At 40.9% G+C, this 15,950-nt stretch overlaps 1 protein-coding gene across 3 annotated transcripts in view; it reads right to left on the reverse strand.

Annotated features, from left to right (window-relative positions):
- The window catches only part of eftud2 (elongation factor Tu GTP binding domain containing 2), a 97,435-nt gene that overhangs the window by 58,403 nt on the left and 23,082 nt on the right, over positions 1-15,950 (reverse strand). For all 3 annotated transcript variants that reach the window (XM_072249681.1, XM_072249683.1, XM_072249682.1), the window contains exons 10-12: positions 10,536-10,702; positions 9,501-9,625; positions 7,109-7,172 (exon numbers count right to left, since the gene is read on the reverse strand). In XM_072249681.1, coding sequence (XP_072105782.1) covers positions 7,109-7,172; positions 9,501-9,625; positions 10,536-10,702 — 356 coding nt within the window. The remainder of the gene's footprint in view (positions 1-7,108; positions 7,173-9,500; positions 9,626-10,535; positions 10,703-15,950) is intronic.

Below are 15,950 nucleotides of genomic sequence, written 5' to 3' on the forward strand. Positions count from 1 at the left end.
GAGTTACAGCATTCTCATGGTGAGAGCCTTAATAATTGGCAGAGCAATGCATCCTGGGTGAATCTGAGGACACAGATAGAGAAGAGGAAACACCAGCAAAAAGCCTCACCACAAAATTCCCCAGCACTAGCATCACCATGATCACACAATCCATGGACTAGTTTGTCGATAATAACCCTGTCTGGGAGCGAAGCAACAAGGCAAAGAGAGGCATTCTCTACATTATTTCCGACCACCGAAAACTGCTTCATGAGAAAAAACAGTCAAATCTCGACACCTACTTGAAGAAGCAGCCAAAGTTAAAGGAGGACCCTCAGATTGGATCCCCTCAAAGATGTAACCACCACCCCCTTCCCTCCGCTGCTGCTGTGATGTGATGCTGCTCCACTGTTTGCTCCACAAATTACTGTGTATACATAAAATAATATCATATCTTGGATTTGATTTTTTAAATATATCAGGCACACATGTCCATTTACGTAATGTTATAAAGACCCCGCATAGCTCTGATTTACATAGTGGTCCATCTCCGAGGAAGCATTAAGCGGGGTCTGAGTGTACCTCTATCAAATCTCTTCTTAATCTTCTACAATCTAAAGAATACAGACCTAACATAATCATTTTTTCCTTATAACCCACACCCTCCAGACCCAGAAACATTCTTGTAAATCTTCTCTGTACTCTTTCAACCTTTCCTGCAGGTAGGTGACGAAAATTGAACATAATACTCCAAATTAGGGCTTATCAACATCTTATACAACTTCAACATAACATCCCATCTTCTGTACTCAATACATTATTTATGAAGGCCAATGTGCCAAAAGCTCTCTTTATGACCCCATCTACCTGTGACACCACAAATCCCTTTGCTCTACCTCACTCTTCAGTGTCTCACTGTTCACTGTGTAAGGCCTACTCTGGTTGGTCCTACCGAAGTGCAACACCTTGCACTTGTCTGCATTAAATTCCACCTGCCATTTTTCAGCCCATTTTTCAAGCTGATACAGAAACCTCTGCAAGCCACGATTGCCTTCCTCACTGTCCAGTACCCCCACAATCTTTGCTGATCCAGTTAACCACCTTATCATCCAGATCATTGATATAAATGACAAACAACAAAGGACCCAGCAGCAATCCCTGCAGCACAGCACTAGTCACAGAAACAAGCATCTAGCTCCATTCTCTGGCTTCTCCACAAAGCCAATGTCTAACTCAATTTACTACCTCATCCTGAATGCCAAGCAACTGAACCTTCTTGACTAGCCTCCCATGCGGGACCTTATCAAATGCTTTACCGAGGTCAATGTGGACAACATCTACTGTCATGCCTTCATCCACTTTCCTGGTAACTTCCTCAAAAAAAAACTCTTAAGATTGGTTAGACATAACCTACAAAGCAATGCTATCATTAATCAGTCCACGTCTATACAAATACTTATACATCCAGTCCCTTAGAATACCTTCCAATAACTTTCCCACAACTGAGGTCAGACTCACCAGCCTATAATTTTCTGGTTTCTGTTTAGAGCCTTTTTAAACAATGAAACAACATTGGTTATCCTGGTACCACCCCTGTCGCTAAGGATGTTTTAAATATCTCCGCTAGGGCCCTGGCAGTTTTTGCATTTACCTCCTGTAGGGTCCAAAGGGACACCTTGTCAGGCCCTGGGGATTTATCCACCCTGATTTGCCTCAGGGTAGCAAACACATCCTCCTCTGTAATCCGTACAGGGTCCATGAAGTTGATGCTGCTTTGCCTCACTTCTATAGACTCTGTGCCCGTCTCCTGAGTAAATGCAGATGCGAAGAATGCAGCTAGGGGATCTCTGCCATCTGTTTTGGCTCCACACATGAATTACCATTCTGGTTTTTCAGAGGACCATCTTTTTCTCTTGCAATCCTTTTGCTCATAACATATCTGTAGAATCTCTTAGGATTCTCCATTACCTTGTCTGCTAGAGCAACTTCATGCCTTCTTTTAGCCTTCCTGGTTTCTTTCTTAAGTGTTCTCTTGCATTTCTTGTACTCAAGGACCTCATTTGTTCCTGCCTGCCTATACCTGCTATACACCTACTTTTTCTTAGCCAGGGCCTCAATATCTCTCAAAGCAAGTTTCCATAAACCTGTTGTCCTCGTCTTTTATTCTGACCAGAACATACAAACTCTGTATGCTCAAAATTTCACTTTTGAAGGCCTCCCACTTACCAAGTGCACCCTTGCCAGAAAACAGCTTATCCCAATCCACATTTGCTAGATCATTTCTGATACCATCAAAACTGGCCTTTCCCCAATTTAGAATCTCAACTGTGAACCAGACCTATTTTTTTTTTTGCATATTTACTCTGAAACTAATGGTACTGTGATCATTAGATGCAAAGTGTTCTTCTACACAAACTTCTGTCACCTGTCTGGACTCATTCCCTAATAGCAGATCGTGTCGCATGTTCTCTCGTTGGGACTTCTACGTACTGAACATATTTGCAAATTCTATCCCATCTAGTCCTTTTACAGTATGGGAATCCCAGTCAATATGTGGAAAGTTAAAATCACCTATCACAACCTTATGTTTCTTGCAACTGCCTGTGATCTCTACAAATTTATTCCTCTAAATCCCTAGGACTGTTGGGTGGCTTGTAATATAGCCCCATTAACGTGGTTATACCTTTCTTATTTCTCAGTTTCACCCATCACACATCTCTAGTCAAATTCTCCAGTCTGTCCTGACGGATTAGTACCGTGACATTTTCTCTGACTAGTAACATTACCCCTTCTTCCTTTCATCCCTCCCACTCTGTTACACCTAAAACAACAGAATCCTGGAATATTGAGCTGCCAGTCCTGCCTCTCCTACAACCAAGTCTCACTAATGGCAACAACATCATAATTCCAGGTGCTGATTCATACCCTGAGCTCATCCGCCTTTCCTACGATACTTCTTGCATTGAAATATACACAGCTCAGGACTCTAGTCAAACCATTCTCAACCTTTTGATTCCTGACTTTGAACGAGATCTTACCAACATCTGCCTGCACAACATCGCCACTAGCTATTCTGGCACTCTGGTTCCCATCCTCTTGCAGCTTTAGTTTAAACCCCACCGTGCAGCATTAACAAACCCTCCTGCCAGTCTATTTTAGACCCCTCCAGTTCAGGTGCAAACTAGCCCTTCTGTACAGGTCTCGCATTCCATGGAAAGGAGACCAATGATCCACAAAAACTCTTATGCCCTTTCTCCTACATCAGCTCCTTCCTTAGCCACATGTTAAACTATATACTCTTCCTAGTTCTGGCCTCACTAGTATGTGGCATGGGTAACAATCCTAAGATCACAACCCTGGGGGTTCTGCTCTTTAACGTAGCATCTAATTCCTTGAAGTCCCTATGCAGAACCTTATCACTCATCCTACCATGTCATTGGTACCTACATGGACCAGGAACTCTTGCAGTTCACCCTTCCACTTAAGAATGATGAGGGCTTGATCCGAGATGTCCTGGACCCTGGCACCTGGGTGGCAACATACCATCCTGGAGTCTTTCTGCCTTGCCACATCCCGCAAGAGGAGCAGTCAACTATTATGTCTGGCATATCTACTGTCCTAACTGAGCAGATATAAAGAGGAAAGGGGGAAAAAATACTTTACCTAGACCTTTTCTTTCTTTCTTTCTTTCTTTTTTTTTTGCTTTCTTTAACTGATGCCTCTCTTCTCTGAAGCCTTGAAGAACTAAAGCCTCAAGATCACCACTCTAAATATGTCCACTCAGATGATGGCCACCGTGCTCGCCCCGCCTTTCGTTAATTTGCTCTTGCTAATCAAACACTGATTTGTCGCTGGTCAGAGCTCAATTACTAGTGAACTCAGTATATCTACAGTGCAACTGTTAATGAACAGTCACTTGTATTAAACTCAGTTTCTAGTGTCAGAACTAAAAGTTATCAGTGTGATTCTACTTTTTAAAGGGTGACTCTTTACATCTTACTGTAAAAGACGACAATATAAAACTATTACAATAACAATGGTGTGATATTAATGCATTCTTTGATTGAGAGCCAATGGGGTAAATGCTGGTAGTCCATTTCTGATAAATCTAGATATTACAGATGCATTAGCGCAGATGTTGGAAAATGTTGTCAACTTCCCATATAAATGGCATTTTTCCACATAACTGACAGAAACATCAGTATTTCTGTATTAATTCAAGTCATGTAGTTGCATTTTTTTGTTTTATTTTGCTGTTATTTTATCAACTGTGCTCCTAAACTGAATTCTTCACCTCAAAACCTGGTGCCAGGTTGAACCAGATGCAGCGATTACTTTCCACTGATTTCAATGAAGGAAGTAGCTGTGAAAGACCAGGGGACGTACTAATTAATTTAGAACCATAGAAACTACAGCAAAGAAACAGGCCCTTTGGCCCTTCTTGGCTGTGCCGAACCATTTTCTGCCTAGTCCCACTGACCTGCACACGGACCATATCCCTCCATACACCTCCCATCCATGTATCTGTCCAATTTATTCTTAAATGTTAAAAAAGAACCCGCATTTACCACCTCATCTGGCAGCTCATTCCATACTCTCACCACTCTCTGTGTGAAGAAGCCCCCCCTAATGTTCCCCTTAAACTTTTCCCCCCTCACCTTTAACCCATGTCCTCTGGTTTTTTTCTCCCCTTGCCTCAGTGGAAAAAGCCTGCTTGCATTCACTCTATCTATACCCATCATAATTTTATATACCTCTATCAAATCTCCCCTCATTCTTCTACGCTCCAGGAAATAAAGTCCTAACCTATTCAACCTTTCTCTGTAACTGAGTTTCTCAAGTCCCGGCAACATCCTTGTAAACCTTCTCTGCACTCTTTCAACCTTATTTATATCCTTCCTGTAATTTGGTGACCAAAACTGAACACAATACTCCAGATTCAGCCTCACCAATGCCTTATACAACTTCATCATAACATTCCAGCTCTTATACTCAATACTTCGATTAATAAAGGCCAATGTACCAAGAGCTCTCTTTACGACCCTATCTACTTGTGATGACACTTTCAGGGAATTTTGGATCTGTATTCCCAGATTCCTCTGTTCCACTGCACTCCTCAGTGCCTTACCATTAACCCTGTATGTTCTACGTTGGTTTGTCCTTCCAACGTGCAATACCTCACACTTGTCAGTATTAAACTCCATCTGCCATTTTTTAGCCCATTTTTCCAGCTGGTCCAAGTCCCTCTGCAGGCTCTGAAAACCTTCCTCACTGTCTACTACACCTCCAATCTTTGTATCATCAGCAAACTTGCTGATCCAATTTACCACATTATCATCCAGATCATTGATATAGATGACAAATAACAATGGACCCAGCACTGATCCCTGTGGCACACCACTAGTCACAGGCCTCCACTCAGAGAAGCAATTCTCTACCACCACTCTCTGGCTTCTTCCATCGAGCCAATGTCTAATCCAATTTACCACCTCTCCATGTGTACCTAGCGACTGAATTTTCCTAACTAACCTCCCATGTGGGACCTTGTCAAAGGCCTTACTGAAGTCCATGTAGACAATATCCACTGCCTTCCCTTCATCCACTTTCCTGGTAACCTCCTCGAAAAACTCCAACAGATTGGTCAAACATGACCTACCATGCACAAAGCCATGTTGACTCTCCCTAATAAGCCCCTGTCTATCCAAATGCTTGTAGATTCTGTCTCTTAGTACTCCCTCCAATAACTTTCCTACAACTGACGTTAAACTCACCGGCCTATAATTTCCTGGATTACTTTTCGATCCTTTTTTAAACAACGGAACAACATGAGCCACTCTCCAATCCTCCGGCACTTCACCCGTAGACAGAGATATTTTAAATATTTCTGCCAGGGCCCCCGCAATTTCAACACTAGTCTCCTTCAAGGTCCGAGGGAACACTCTGTCAGGTCCCGGGGATTTAACCACTTTAATTTTCCTCAAGACAGCAAGCACTTCCTCCTTTTCAATCTGTACAGTTTCCATGGTCTCACTACTTGATTCCCTCAATTCCATAGATTTCATGCCAGCTTCCTTAGTAAATACAGACGCAAAAGACCTATTTAAGATCTCCCCCATTTCCTTTGGTTCCGCACAAAGCCGACCACTCTGATCTTCAAGAGGACCAATTTTATCCCTTACAATCCTTTTGCTCTTAACATACTTGTAAAAGCTCTTTGGACTATCCTCCACTTTGACTGCCAAGGCAACCTCATGTCTTCTTTTTGCCCTCCTGATTTCTTTCTTAAGTATTTTCTTGCACTTCTTATACTCAAGCACCTGATTTACCCTGTTTCCTATACATTTCATACAACTCCCTCTTCTTCTTTATCAGAGTTGCAATATCCCTTGAGAACCAAGGTTCCTTATTCCTATTCAATTTGCCTTTAATCCTAACAGGAACATATCCTGCACTCTCAAAATTTCCCCTTTGAAGGCTTCCCACCTACCAATCACATCTTTGCCAGAGAACAACCTGTCCCAATCCACGCTTTTTAGATCCTTTCTCATTTCTTCAAATTTGGCCTTCTTCCAGTTCAGAACCTCAACCCTAGGACCAGATCTATCCTTGTCTATGATCAAATTGAAACTAATGGTGTTATGATCACTGGAACCAAAGTGCTCCCCTACACAGACTTCTGTCACTTGCCCTAATTCATTTCCTAACAGAAGATCCAATAAGACATCCCCTCTAGTTGGTCCCTCTATATATATATATATATATATATATTCTATAAATTTATAAATAAAGCAGATAAAATTACTTATATTTTCAAAACAATTAAAAACATTAAAGCAAACTTTAAAAATGTCATTTATTTGATAGAAAAAGAGTAAAATTCTCTCTTTGGTTCAACGTTCCAGGTAATGCCCGTCATCTCAAAAAAGATGAATTTTCTTTTTTGAGGCACAATGTTGGATCTGAGATGGAGAAGTTTGCTCCTTTTCTAAGCCATTACTGGTCTGGGTTCCTGAAAGGAACATCACTCAGTATTAATACCCCTTGTCCTCAATTGCTTTTTTAAACAAGAGAAAACATGTTAAGACAAGATTCATCTGTGAAGAAATGACTTGAGTGAGCTTCCACTTACGTTTTTGGATTGAAGTAAATGTCACCCCAAAGACGCTTTGCAAACTCCGTGTAATTAATGTCCCCTTTAAAGAGAAAAAAAAGGTTTCTATATTTCAATAAACATTTAAGTAACTGAAACTAGGAACAACACCTTTGAGTAAAACAAAGTATTTCTTTTTACATAGAAAATTCTCACAATTATTTAGAAAACTTATTTTACAAAGTTCCCAAATTTGCACTTTCAATTTCTTACATGCACTGCTTATACTGGGCATTAAACAGGTTTAAAGGGGATAGATCAGGATGTTCATGAAGTCATATACACTGTCTGTAATTGAACTAATCAAAAATAATTCAGTGTGATGCACAAAAAGTTAATGCAGAATGTTTTACTGTTATCTTTAAACATTGTTCATCCAAGTGGACGAACAAGGTACAAGGTGCAGAAAAATAGTTAATCAAGCAATAGAAAAGTGGGATAGGAGTTTAGGGATAGATAGATGTTCCTGAATAAAATTGCTATTTTATATGTAGCAGCATAAATTAAGGTAAAATAATACTGAAGTGTCTCTTGCAAATATTATTTTCCTCTCACAGAATGTGCTTAAACTGGTTAGCAATGTAACCATAGGACTGCTTCAGTGATTAGCCACTGGTTCCAGTTGTTATGGTTCTGTTAATCTGTCTAGTTTCCTGTGCTACAACGTGATTAATTGGAAGGACCAGATACTCTGTCTGTGATTCAACTAATCAAAAATAATTCACAGTGAGATGCACAAGAAAATTAATGTGGAATGCTTTACTGTCATCTTTAAACATCGTTCATCCAAGTGGATCAGTGAGTGATTGATTAACATTCAGGCATTTAGCAGAGAGCTATCTGAACTAGCAATGAAAACAAGCAATATTATCTGGCAAATATACTAAACAGGATATCCAGATCAGTGAAGCAGACATAATTTGCAGTTTTGCACTGAATAATAGCCAGGAACGGAAGCAATTAAAACATTTTAATTTTAAGGGATTAGATTTGTATCCCTTATTTCCAGATATCCAAAGTAGTTGATTCAGAAGCAACTATCAGTAAATGTAGACTAGAACAATAAATGTCAAATCTGTGAAACTGATAACATTAAGTGATTAATACTCCTTGATTGTTTTTTGATCATGGAAACAGTTCAGTTACAAAAAAAACAGCAAATAAATACAATAGTGCACAAAATTATACAGAAAATACAACACAGAAACATGCCACAGAGACAAACTTATCTAAGGCAGTGAACCCCTTGCAAATTTTAATCTACTATCATAGCTTTTTAAGTCTTCATCTTTCTAAGCTTTTCTTAGCATGGCCTCAAAGCCGTTGACTTCTGAAATAAGAAATGCCATATTCCAATTACTCAGGGTTAATGTTTTCAACCAGACTTTCCTTTCAAAATTTTCAGTGACAACTTGAAATTTTGGCTCTTATACATGGTTCACCTGCCTATCCCACCATCCACCCACTTGAACCACCTTCGATTTATCTGATCATTACACCCTTTCATAACCACTGGAAACATAGTAACAGGTGATCTGTCAGTTTTATCATTAGCATTTCAGCTTGTTCAATTTTTCCTGATAGATATAACAGCTTAGCTTGGGGATTGTCAATGTAATAGTTTTATACCCCTTAATTCCTTTATGTTATGGAGAACATAGATCTTAAAGGTATTTTGTCCATTATATCTAAATGGAGTAGACATTGCTCTGAATAACTAAGAGGAAGGAATTCTTATCTCTATGCAATGACTACCTAAAATTACTCTAATTTTATCCACGCCATCCACATTTCAGATCTAATGCCATATCCACTCGTACATTACATTCTTACCTATTGACTTTTAAACACTTTAGCTGCCTGTGAATTCCACAATGTGTATGAAAAGTTTCTTTTCTAAATGTGACTCTAATTTAGTTCTCAGTCTGTAGACAATTATTGCCTTTTGAATGAATAAATCACCATCATTTTGTTGTTAACTGCCTCAGCCAAACAACACAACTTCATCTGTGAAGAATATATTACCAAATCTCTTATCGAGGGCAAGGTTCTTTGATTCCATCCTACCTTGTTGAATTATTCCTGGGTAGCTTCCAAGATCAGCATACTGATCCATAAAATTGTATTTCCAAAATGGATCCTGAACTTCCCAAATGATTCTGATTAGTGCCGTGTATAACTGCACTTCACATTTTGGATTATTTCCAAGGCCGCCCTTCATACAATTGACTACACTCGGAGTTAATTTTAGAAAACTCAAATTTCACAGAAGTGCACTTAATGATTTACAATTTTTAATAGTGTATAGATGAAAATATGACAAGTTAAAAGTGCTAACAATTTGTCATCTCTAATTAAAATGAATACTCACCATATGTATCAGAATAGATCTTGGCAAAGGACCCCAAAGTAAAGCAAATACTGTACTGAGAACTCGCAAAGCAAACATTACCCAGAAGAGGTGAAACAATGAGGTTTTCATCTGTTGAATAGACACTGCAGAAAGACAAAGAAAAATAACAAGTTATATGATTTCAGTTAGTATTTTTAAAATATTTCATAAATATGACCTTTTTTGGAATACACAATCAGATTTATTATCACTGACACAACTTGTAATTTGTTGTTTCGCTGGAGCAGTACAAAGACATAAAAATACAAATAATACATGTAAAATATAATGCATATAAAAAATACACACAATATGTATAAATTTTAAAAATAAGGGTTAAATAAAACGAATAAGGGGTAAATAAACGCTTTTTAGGTATAATCTAGAATCTCAATACAACACCAAAACCTTTCTGCAACATATATCATTCCCTTCTTAAGAGGTTCAGCACCTGATCAGAAGTTTTCCAATGTCACTATCATTTTTCTTCAATAAAAATAAGAAGTCTTTAGCTCTTGGCAAAAATACAACTTGAAATGTCACTTTGAAGAAAGCAAAGTTTTCAGTGGCCATGCTGTTATCACAAAATCTATTCTTTATTAACAAAGGAGGTACTGAAGATATCCATGAATACTCCCATACTGCTTTATCAACCCCACAGATGAGATCATGTGTTCTAAAGGCCGCAGCACTGTAAAAGACTACAAAACCAAAATAATTCACACAAATTTGCTATGACAAAAATGACTTTCAATTGGACTTGCTTCTAAACAAAATACATAGCCTATAATTGCAACCTCATGATGCACTTTTCTAAGTATTGAGACAGCTTTAAAATATTTGACATCTTTACATTACTTCACATTACTTCATTCATCTAGATACATTCTTAGCGGAGTCTGAATAAAGGAAATGCTTTAAAACTTCTTAAAATACATCATAAATGCACAAAAACAAAAATATTCTCCATAACATAAAAAGTGACACATTTTCCACAGAGAAATGACAGCCTACCTAAGCAAACCATTGACTTCATCCACAATGTGTCGTAATTTATAATATGCATCAGTTGGAGGCAGCTTTAGCTCCAGGATAAGTCTGTCTATTTTATTGATGCAAACAGTAACAGCCAGTTTCTCCTGTACGGCATGTTTGATTAGTCTCTCAGTGTTCAACATTACCTGCACATTACACAAAGATCACATCATCCATATTGTATATACTTTAAAAACAGAAGAGATGTCAATAAAACTGATCAACAATAAAACTGACCAAAAATAGAACTAATCATTTAATTACTAAGCTGTTGTTATTTTTTAAAGTTTATTCTCTGTATATATACTTGACTTACAAAATAAAGAGACATGGTGATGATAAGGAATGGAAATTTCCTTTCTCTGCAACCATAAATATTCAATTCACTAATATTTTCACAGCTTTCCCTTACATTGGATCTTTAATTAAAATTCAGAAAAGAACCCCATTGTAAACAGGCAGTGAATTTCCATTTCAGATAACTATCCTCTAAAGAGAATTGTGTTTATTTAGCAGTCGTTTTTTCAACTTCAGGGAGAATGCCAAACTATTAATGAATATTAAAATACCTTCTGTAAATAGTGATGACTAAAACATGGGACAAAGAAGCAAATAAGATGAAATACTTGTATTTTATATACAGTACTGTGCCAAAGTGTTAAGCACCCTAACTAAACATATGTGCCTGAGACCTTTGCACAGTACTGTACTCTTCAAAATACTATGTTTTACTGTCAACAATACTTTTCAATGCAGTTACTGATGTGTCATGTGTGACGCCAAGCAGAGCTACCGGACGGATGATGCTAATGAGAGAGATAACAGAAGACAACGAAGAAACATTCAAAATGCTAATAAGAGAGGAGAGAGAGATTAACGAGAAAGAAACACAATTCAGATATTGACAAACCGTTTGCTTTGAACCTGAACTGTTTGAAGTTTGATGGACAGGTGATACCCCAGCAGGGGGATAAAAAGAGCAGGTTTGCTAAGGCACAACACGCCACGAGACCCTGGAAAGAGCAATGTGCCCCCACAAGTTGGTGGAAGTTTGGAGGACCGGTTCGCGGGAATTGGTCAGAGGCTCACAGGGTGTAAAGGTACGATCGGTGAGAACCTGGGATGTGTGTCCGCCCTTGCCTGGGTGCCGGGTTCACCGTGGAAGAACGATCGTATCCGGAACGGAGGGTTCACAGTCGGTGACCACAGCGGGATCAGAAGACATCAAAGGGTCTGCCCGAAACCAAAAGCATCTCTCACTCTCTCTCCCCAACGGTACAACAGCGATTACTTCGAACTGCACTAAACTGAACTGAACTCTGCTTCACTTAAGACTGCGATAGAGCTTGGTTGATTCCTATTACCCTATTTCTGTGTATATGTGTGTATTATCATTGCTAACCTGTTACATTTATATCATTACGATTAGTGTACTGTATTACTTATTTCTTTAATAAAACCTTATTAGTTCCTAGTAATCCAGACTCCAACGAGCATTCCATTTCTGCTGGTTTGGCAACCCAGTTACGGGGTACGTAACAGATGCAATAAAGGAAATGCAGTGATCAATTTGGGACAGTTAAGTGGTAAGATTGAAATTAGCTGCTTTTATGATGTTGGTTGAGGGATAAACTTCAGCCAGGACGTCTTTGAAACAGTACAGCCATGTCTTTCGTTTGTGCAGTCATGTTATATTTAAAATAGATGGCTGAACTTTGGAAAACAGGGCAGCTGAAAGCACTTGAGTTTGCATGCAAGAGCCTTCCAGCTCAGCAAAAGCAATAATATTCCCTCTGGATTCACCAATAAACACTGCAGGCAATGTTATCAGCCTACTTCATAACACAACCAATGGATAACCCAGCCTTCACGTGTCCAAAGCAACCCACAATCTCTCACTGCACTACCTGACTCACCATCTAATTTTATAAACCCTCCACACTGTCAGACAGTAAAGGGATCCCTACAATCAAATTCTGTGTAACCTACAGAAAATCTCAGAATCAGAGTTGAACGACACACACAGAAACAGGCCTTTCAGTCCACTGCATTAAGACTAACCATCATGCTAATTTCTACTAATCCCATCTGCATTAATTCCATATCCCTCTATACACTGCTCATTCAAGTATCTGTCAAGATGCCTAAATGCTGTTATCGTTCCTGCCTCCACCAACCTCTCAGGCACCACTCACAACATGCTGGAGGAACTCAGCAGGTCGGGCAACATCCGTGGAAACTATCAGTCAACGTTTCGGGCCGGAACCCTTCATCAGGACTGTAGGGGGAAGGGGCAGAGGCCCTATAAAGAAGGTGGGGGGAGGGTGGGAAGGAGAAGGCTGGTAGATTCCAGGTGAAAAACCAGTAAGGGAAAAGATAAAGGGGTGGGGGAGGAGATAGGCAGGAAAGGTGAAGAAGGAATAGGGAAAACACAATGGGTAGTAGGAGGCGGAACCATGAGGTGTCCCCCGCTTTTCGAACGTTCGCTTTACAAAACCTCACTGTTACGAAAGACCTACATTAGTTACCTGCTTTCGCTAACAGAAGGTGTTTTCACTGTTACGAAGAAAGGCAGCGCGCGAAAAAAGCAGCGCCCAATAAAAAGGCAGCGCACCGCACCCCCTGAGCAGCCGCTCTCCCCCAGATTCAGAACTGCATTCTCGCCGGCATTGCTTAAACACGTGCCTATGAGCATCCTTTAGCAAAATGAGTTCTAAGGTATCGGAAAAGCCTAAAAGAGCTCGTAAGGGTATTACACTTAGCGTAAAACTAGACATAATTAAGCGTTTCGATCATGGTGAACGAACTAAGGACAAAGTGAATTTGGTTTGTGGAAGCTGATGAAGATGATGTTGAAGAGGTTTGGCATCCCATGACCAAGAACTGATAGATGAAGAGCTGATGCAATTGGAAGAGGAAAGGATAACAATCAAAACCCAATACAGTAGCGAAAGTGAAGTCATCCAGGAACTGAACGTGAAGCAACTGCGTGAGATTTTCGCGGCAATGATAAAGTACGACTTTAATTTTGAAAGAGTACTTCAGTTTAGGGCATATTTGCAAAATGGTTTGAATGCTTACAAAGAACTGTATGATAGAAAAATGCGCGAGGCTCAGCAGTCAAGCAAGCCTTCCACATCAGCCACAGCAGATGACCAACCTTGACTTTCGACATCTAGGCGGGCAGTCATAGGAGAAGATGAGCTGCCTGCCCTAATGGAAACAGACGACGATGAGATGACACCTCAGTGTCCCACCACCCCAACCCCCAGGCCGTGGACAGATACCGATTCGCAGAGAATGCAGCGGTAGCCGGGAAGCACACAGCACATCTTTAAGAAAAAAGCCAAAATAATCATGTTAATTAATTAAGTGCCGCCATCATGTTAATTGCTGACTGCATCGCTTCTAATCTGGGCCGACATTTATGTGCCGGGCGGCACCTAATTAATTAGTATGTTTATTTCGGCTTTTTTCTTAAAGATGTGCTGTGTGCCTCCTGGCCACCACTGTACCCCTGCGTTCTCCACGGATCAGTATTGGTCGGCGGCCACTGCACCACCCAAACTCCGACGACTCAGTCCAACACACCATCATCAGCATGCTCGGCAAGCTGTCTTCCTGATTCCGGTAAGTGATACTACACTGTACATACATTATTTCTACTTTATATAGGCTGTGTATTTTTACGTGTTATTTGGTATGATTTGGTAGCTTCATAGCTTAAAGGTTACTGGAGAGTGTTTTTGCCAACAGCGCTTGCGTGAGATTTTCTGCCAAGAGCGCTTGCGTGAGATTTTCGCTACGGAGAACAGTGCTGGCAATGATTGTGGAAAAGTATTTCTACTTTATATAGGCTGTGTATTTATCATATCATTCCTACTTTTACTATATGTTACTGTTATTTTAGGTTTTATGTGTTATTTGGCATGATTTGGTAGGTTGTTTTTGGGTCTGCGAACACTCACAAAATTTTCCCATATAAATAAACAGTAATTGCTTCTTTGCTTTACGACATTCCCGCTTACGAACCGTTTCATAGGAATGCTCTACCTTCGGATGGCGGGGGAAACCTGTAGTAGGCAGCTGGGGGAGGGGGCAGAGTGAAACTGAGATAGGGGAAGGTAGGGGGAGGAAATTACCAGAAGTTGGAGAATTCAATGTTCATACCAAGGGGCTGGAGACTACCTAAACAGTATATGAGGTGTTGCTCATCCAACCTGAGTTTAGCCTCATCATGGCAGTGGAGGAGGTCATGTATGGACATATCTGAATGGGAATGTGAAGCAGAGTTGAAGTGGGTGGCAACCGGGAGATCCTGTCTGTTGTGGAGGTGCTCGACAAAGCGGTCCCCCAATCTGCATTGGGTTTCATCGATGTAGAGGAAGCCGCACCGGGAGCACCAGATGCAACAGATCATCCCAACAGACTCACAAGTGAAGTGTTGCCACACCTGGAAGGACTGTTTGGGGCCCTGAATGGTGGCAAGAGAGGAGGTGTAGGGACTTACGCTTACAGGGATAAGTGCCGGGTGGGAGATCCGTGGGGAAGGACGTGTGGACCAGGGAGTCACGGAGGGAACGATCCCTGCGGAAAGCAGAGAGGGGTGGAGAGGGAAAGATGTGCTTAGTGGCAGGGTCCTGTTGAAGGCGGAGGAAGTTGCGGAGGATAATGTGCTGGATCCGGAGGCTGGTGGGGTGGTAGGTGAGGACAAGGAGAACTCTGTCCCTGTTGTGGTGGCGGGAGGATGGGGTGAGGGCTGAAGTGGGGGAAATGGAGGAGATGCGGGTGAGGGCATCATTGATGACGGCAGAAGGGAAACCACGATCCTTAAAGAAAGAGGACATTTGAGATGTCCTGGAACGGAAAACCTCATCCTGGGAGCAGATGCGGCAGAGACGGAGGAACTGGGAATAGGGAATGGCATTTTTGCATGTAGCAGGGTGGGAAGAGGTATAATCGAGGTAGTTATGAGAGTCAGTGGGCTTGTAGAAGATGTCAGTGGACAGTCTGTCTCCAGAGATGGAGACCGAGAGATCGAGAAAGGGGAGAAGTGTCTGAGATAGACTATCCTAGTTTCACTCTGCCCCCTCCCCCAGCTGGCTACTACCTCCCTCATGGTTCTGTCTCCTTCTACTACCCATTGTGTTTTCCCCTATTCCTTCTTCACCTTTCCTGCTTATCCCCTCCCTGTTTCCCCTTCTCCCACCCCTTTATTTTTCCCCTTACTGGTTTTTCCACCTGGAACCTACCAGCCTTCTTCTTCCCACCCTCCCACCTTCTTTACAGGGCCTCTGCCCCTTCCCTCTTCACTCCTGATGAAAGGTTCCGGCCCAAAACGTTGACTGATCATTTCCACGGATGCCTGCCCGACCTGCTGAGTTCCTCCAGGAT

This window comes from Mobula birostris, chromosome X, assembly GCF_030028105.1.
Source record: "Mobula birostris isolate sMobBir1 chromosome X, sMobBir1.hap1, whole genome shotgun sequence".
In the NCBI taxonomy this organism is placed as follows: domain Eukaryota; kingdom Metazoa; phylum Chordata; class Chondrichthyes; order Myliobatiformes; family Myliobatidae; genus Mobula; species Mobula birostris.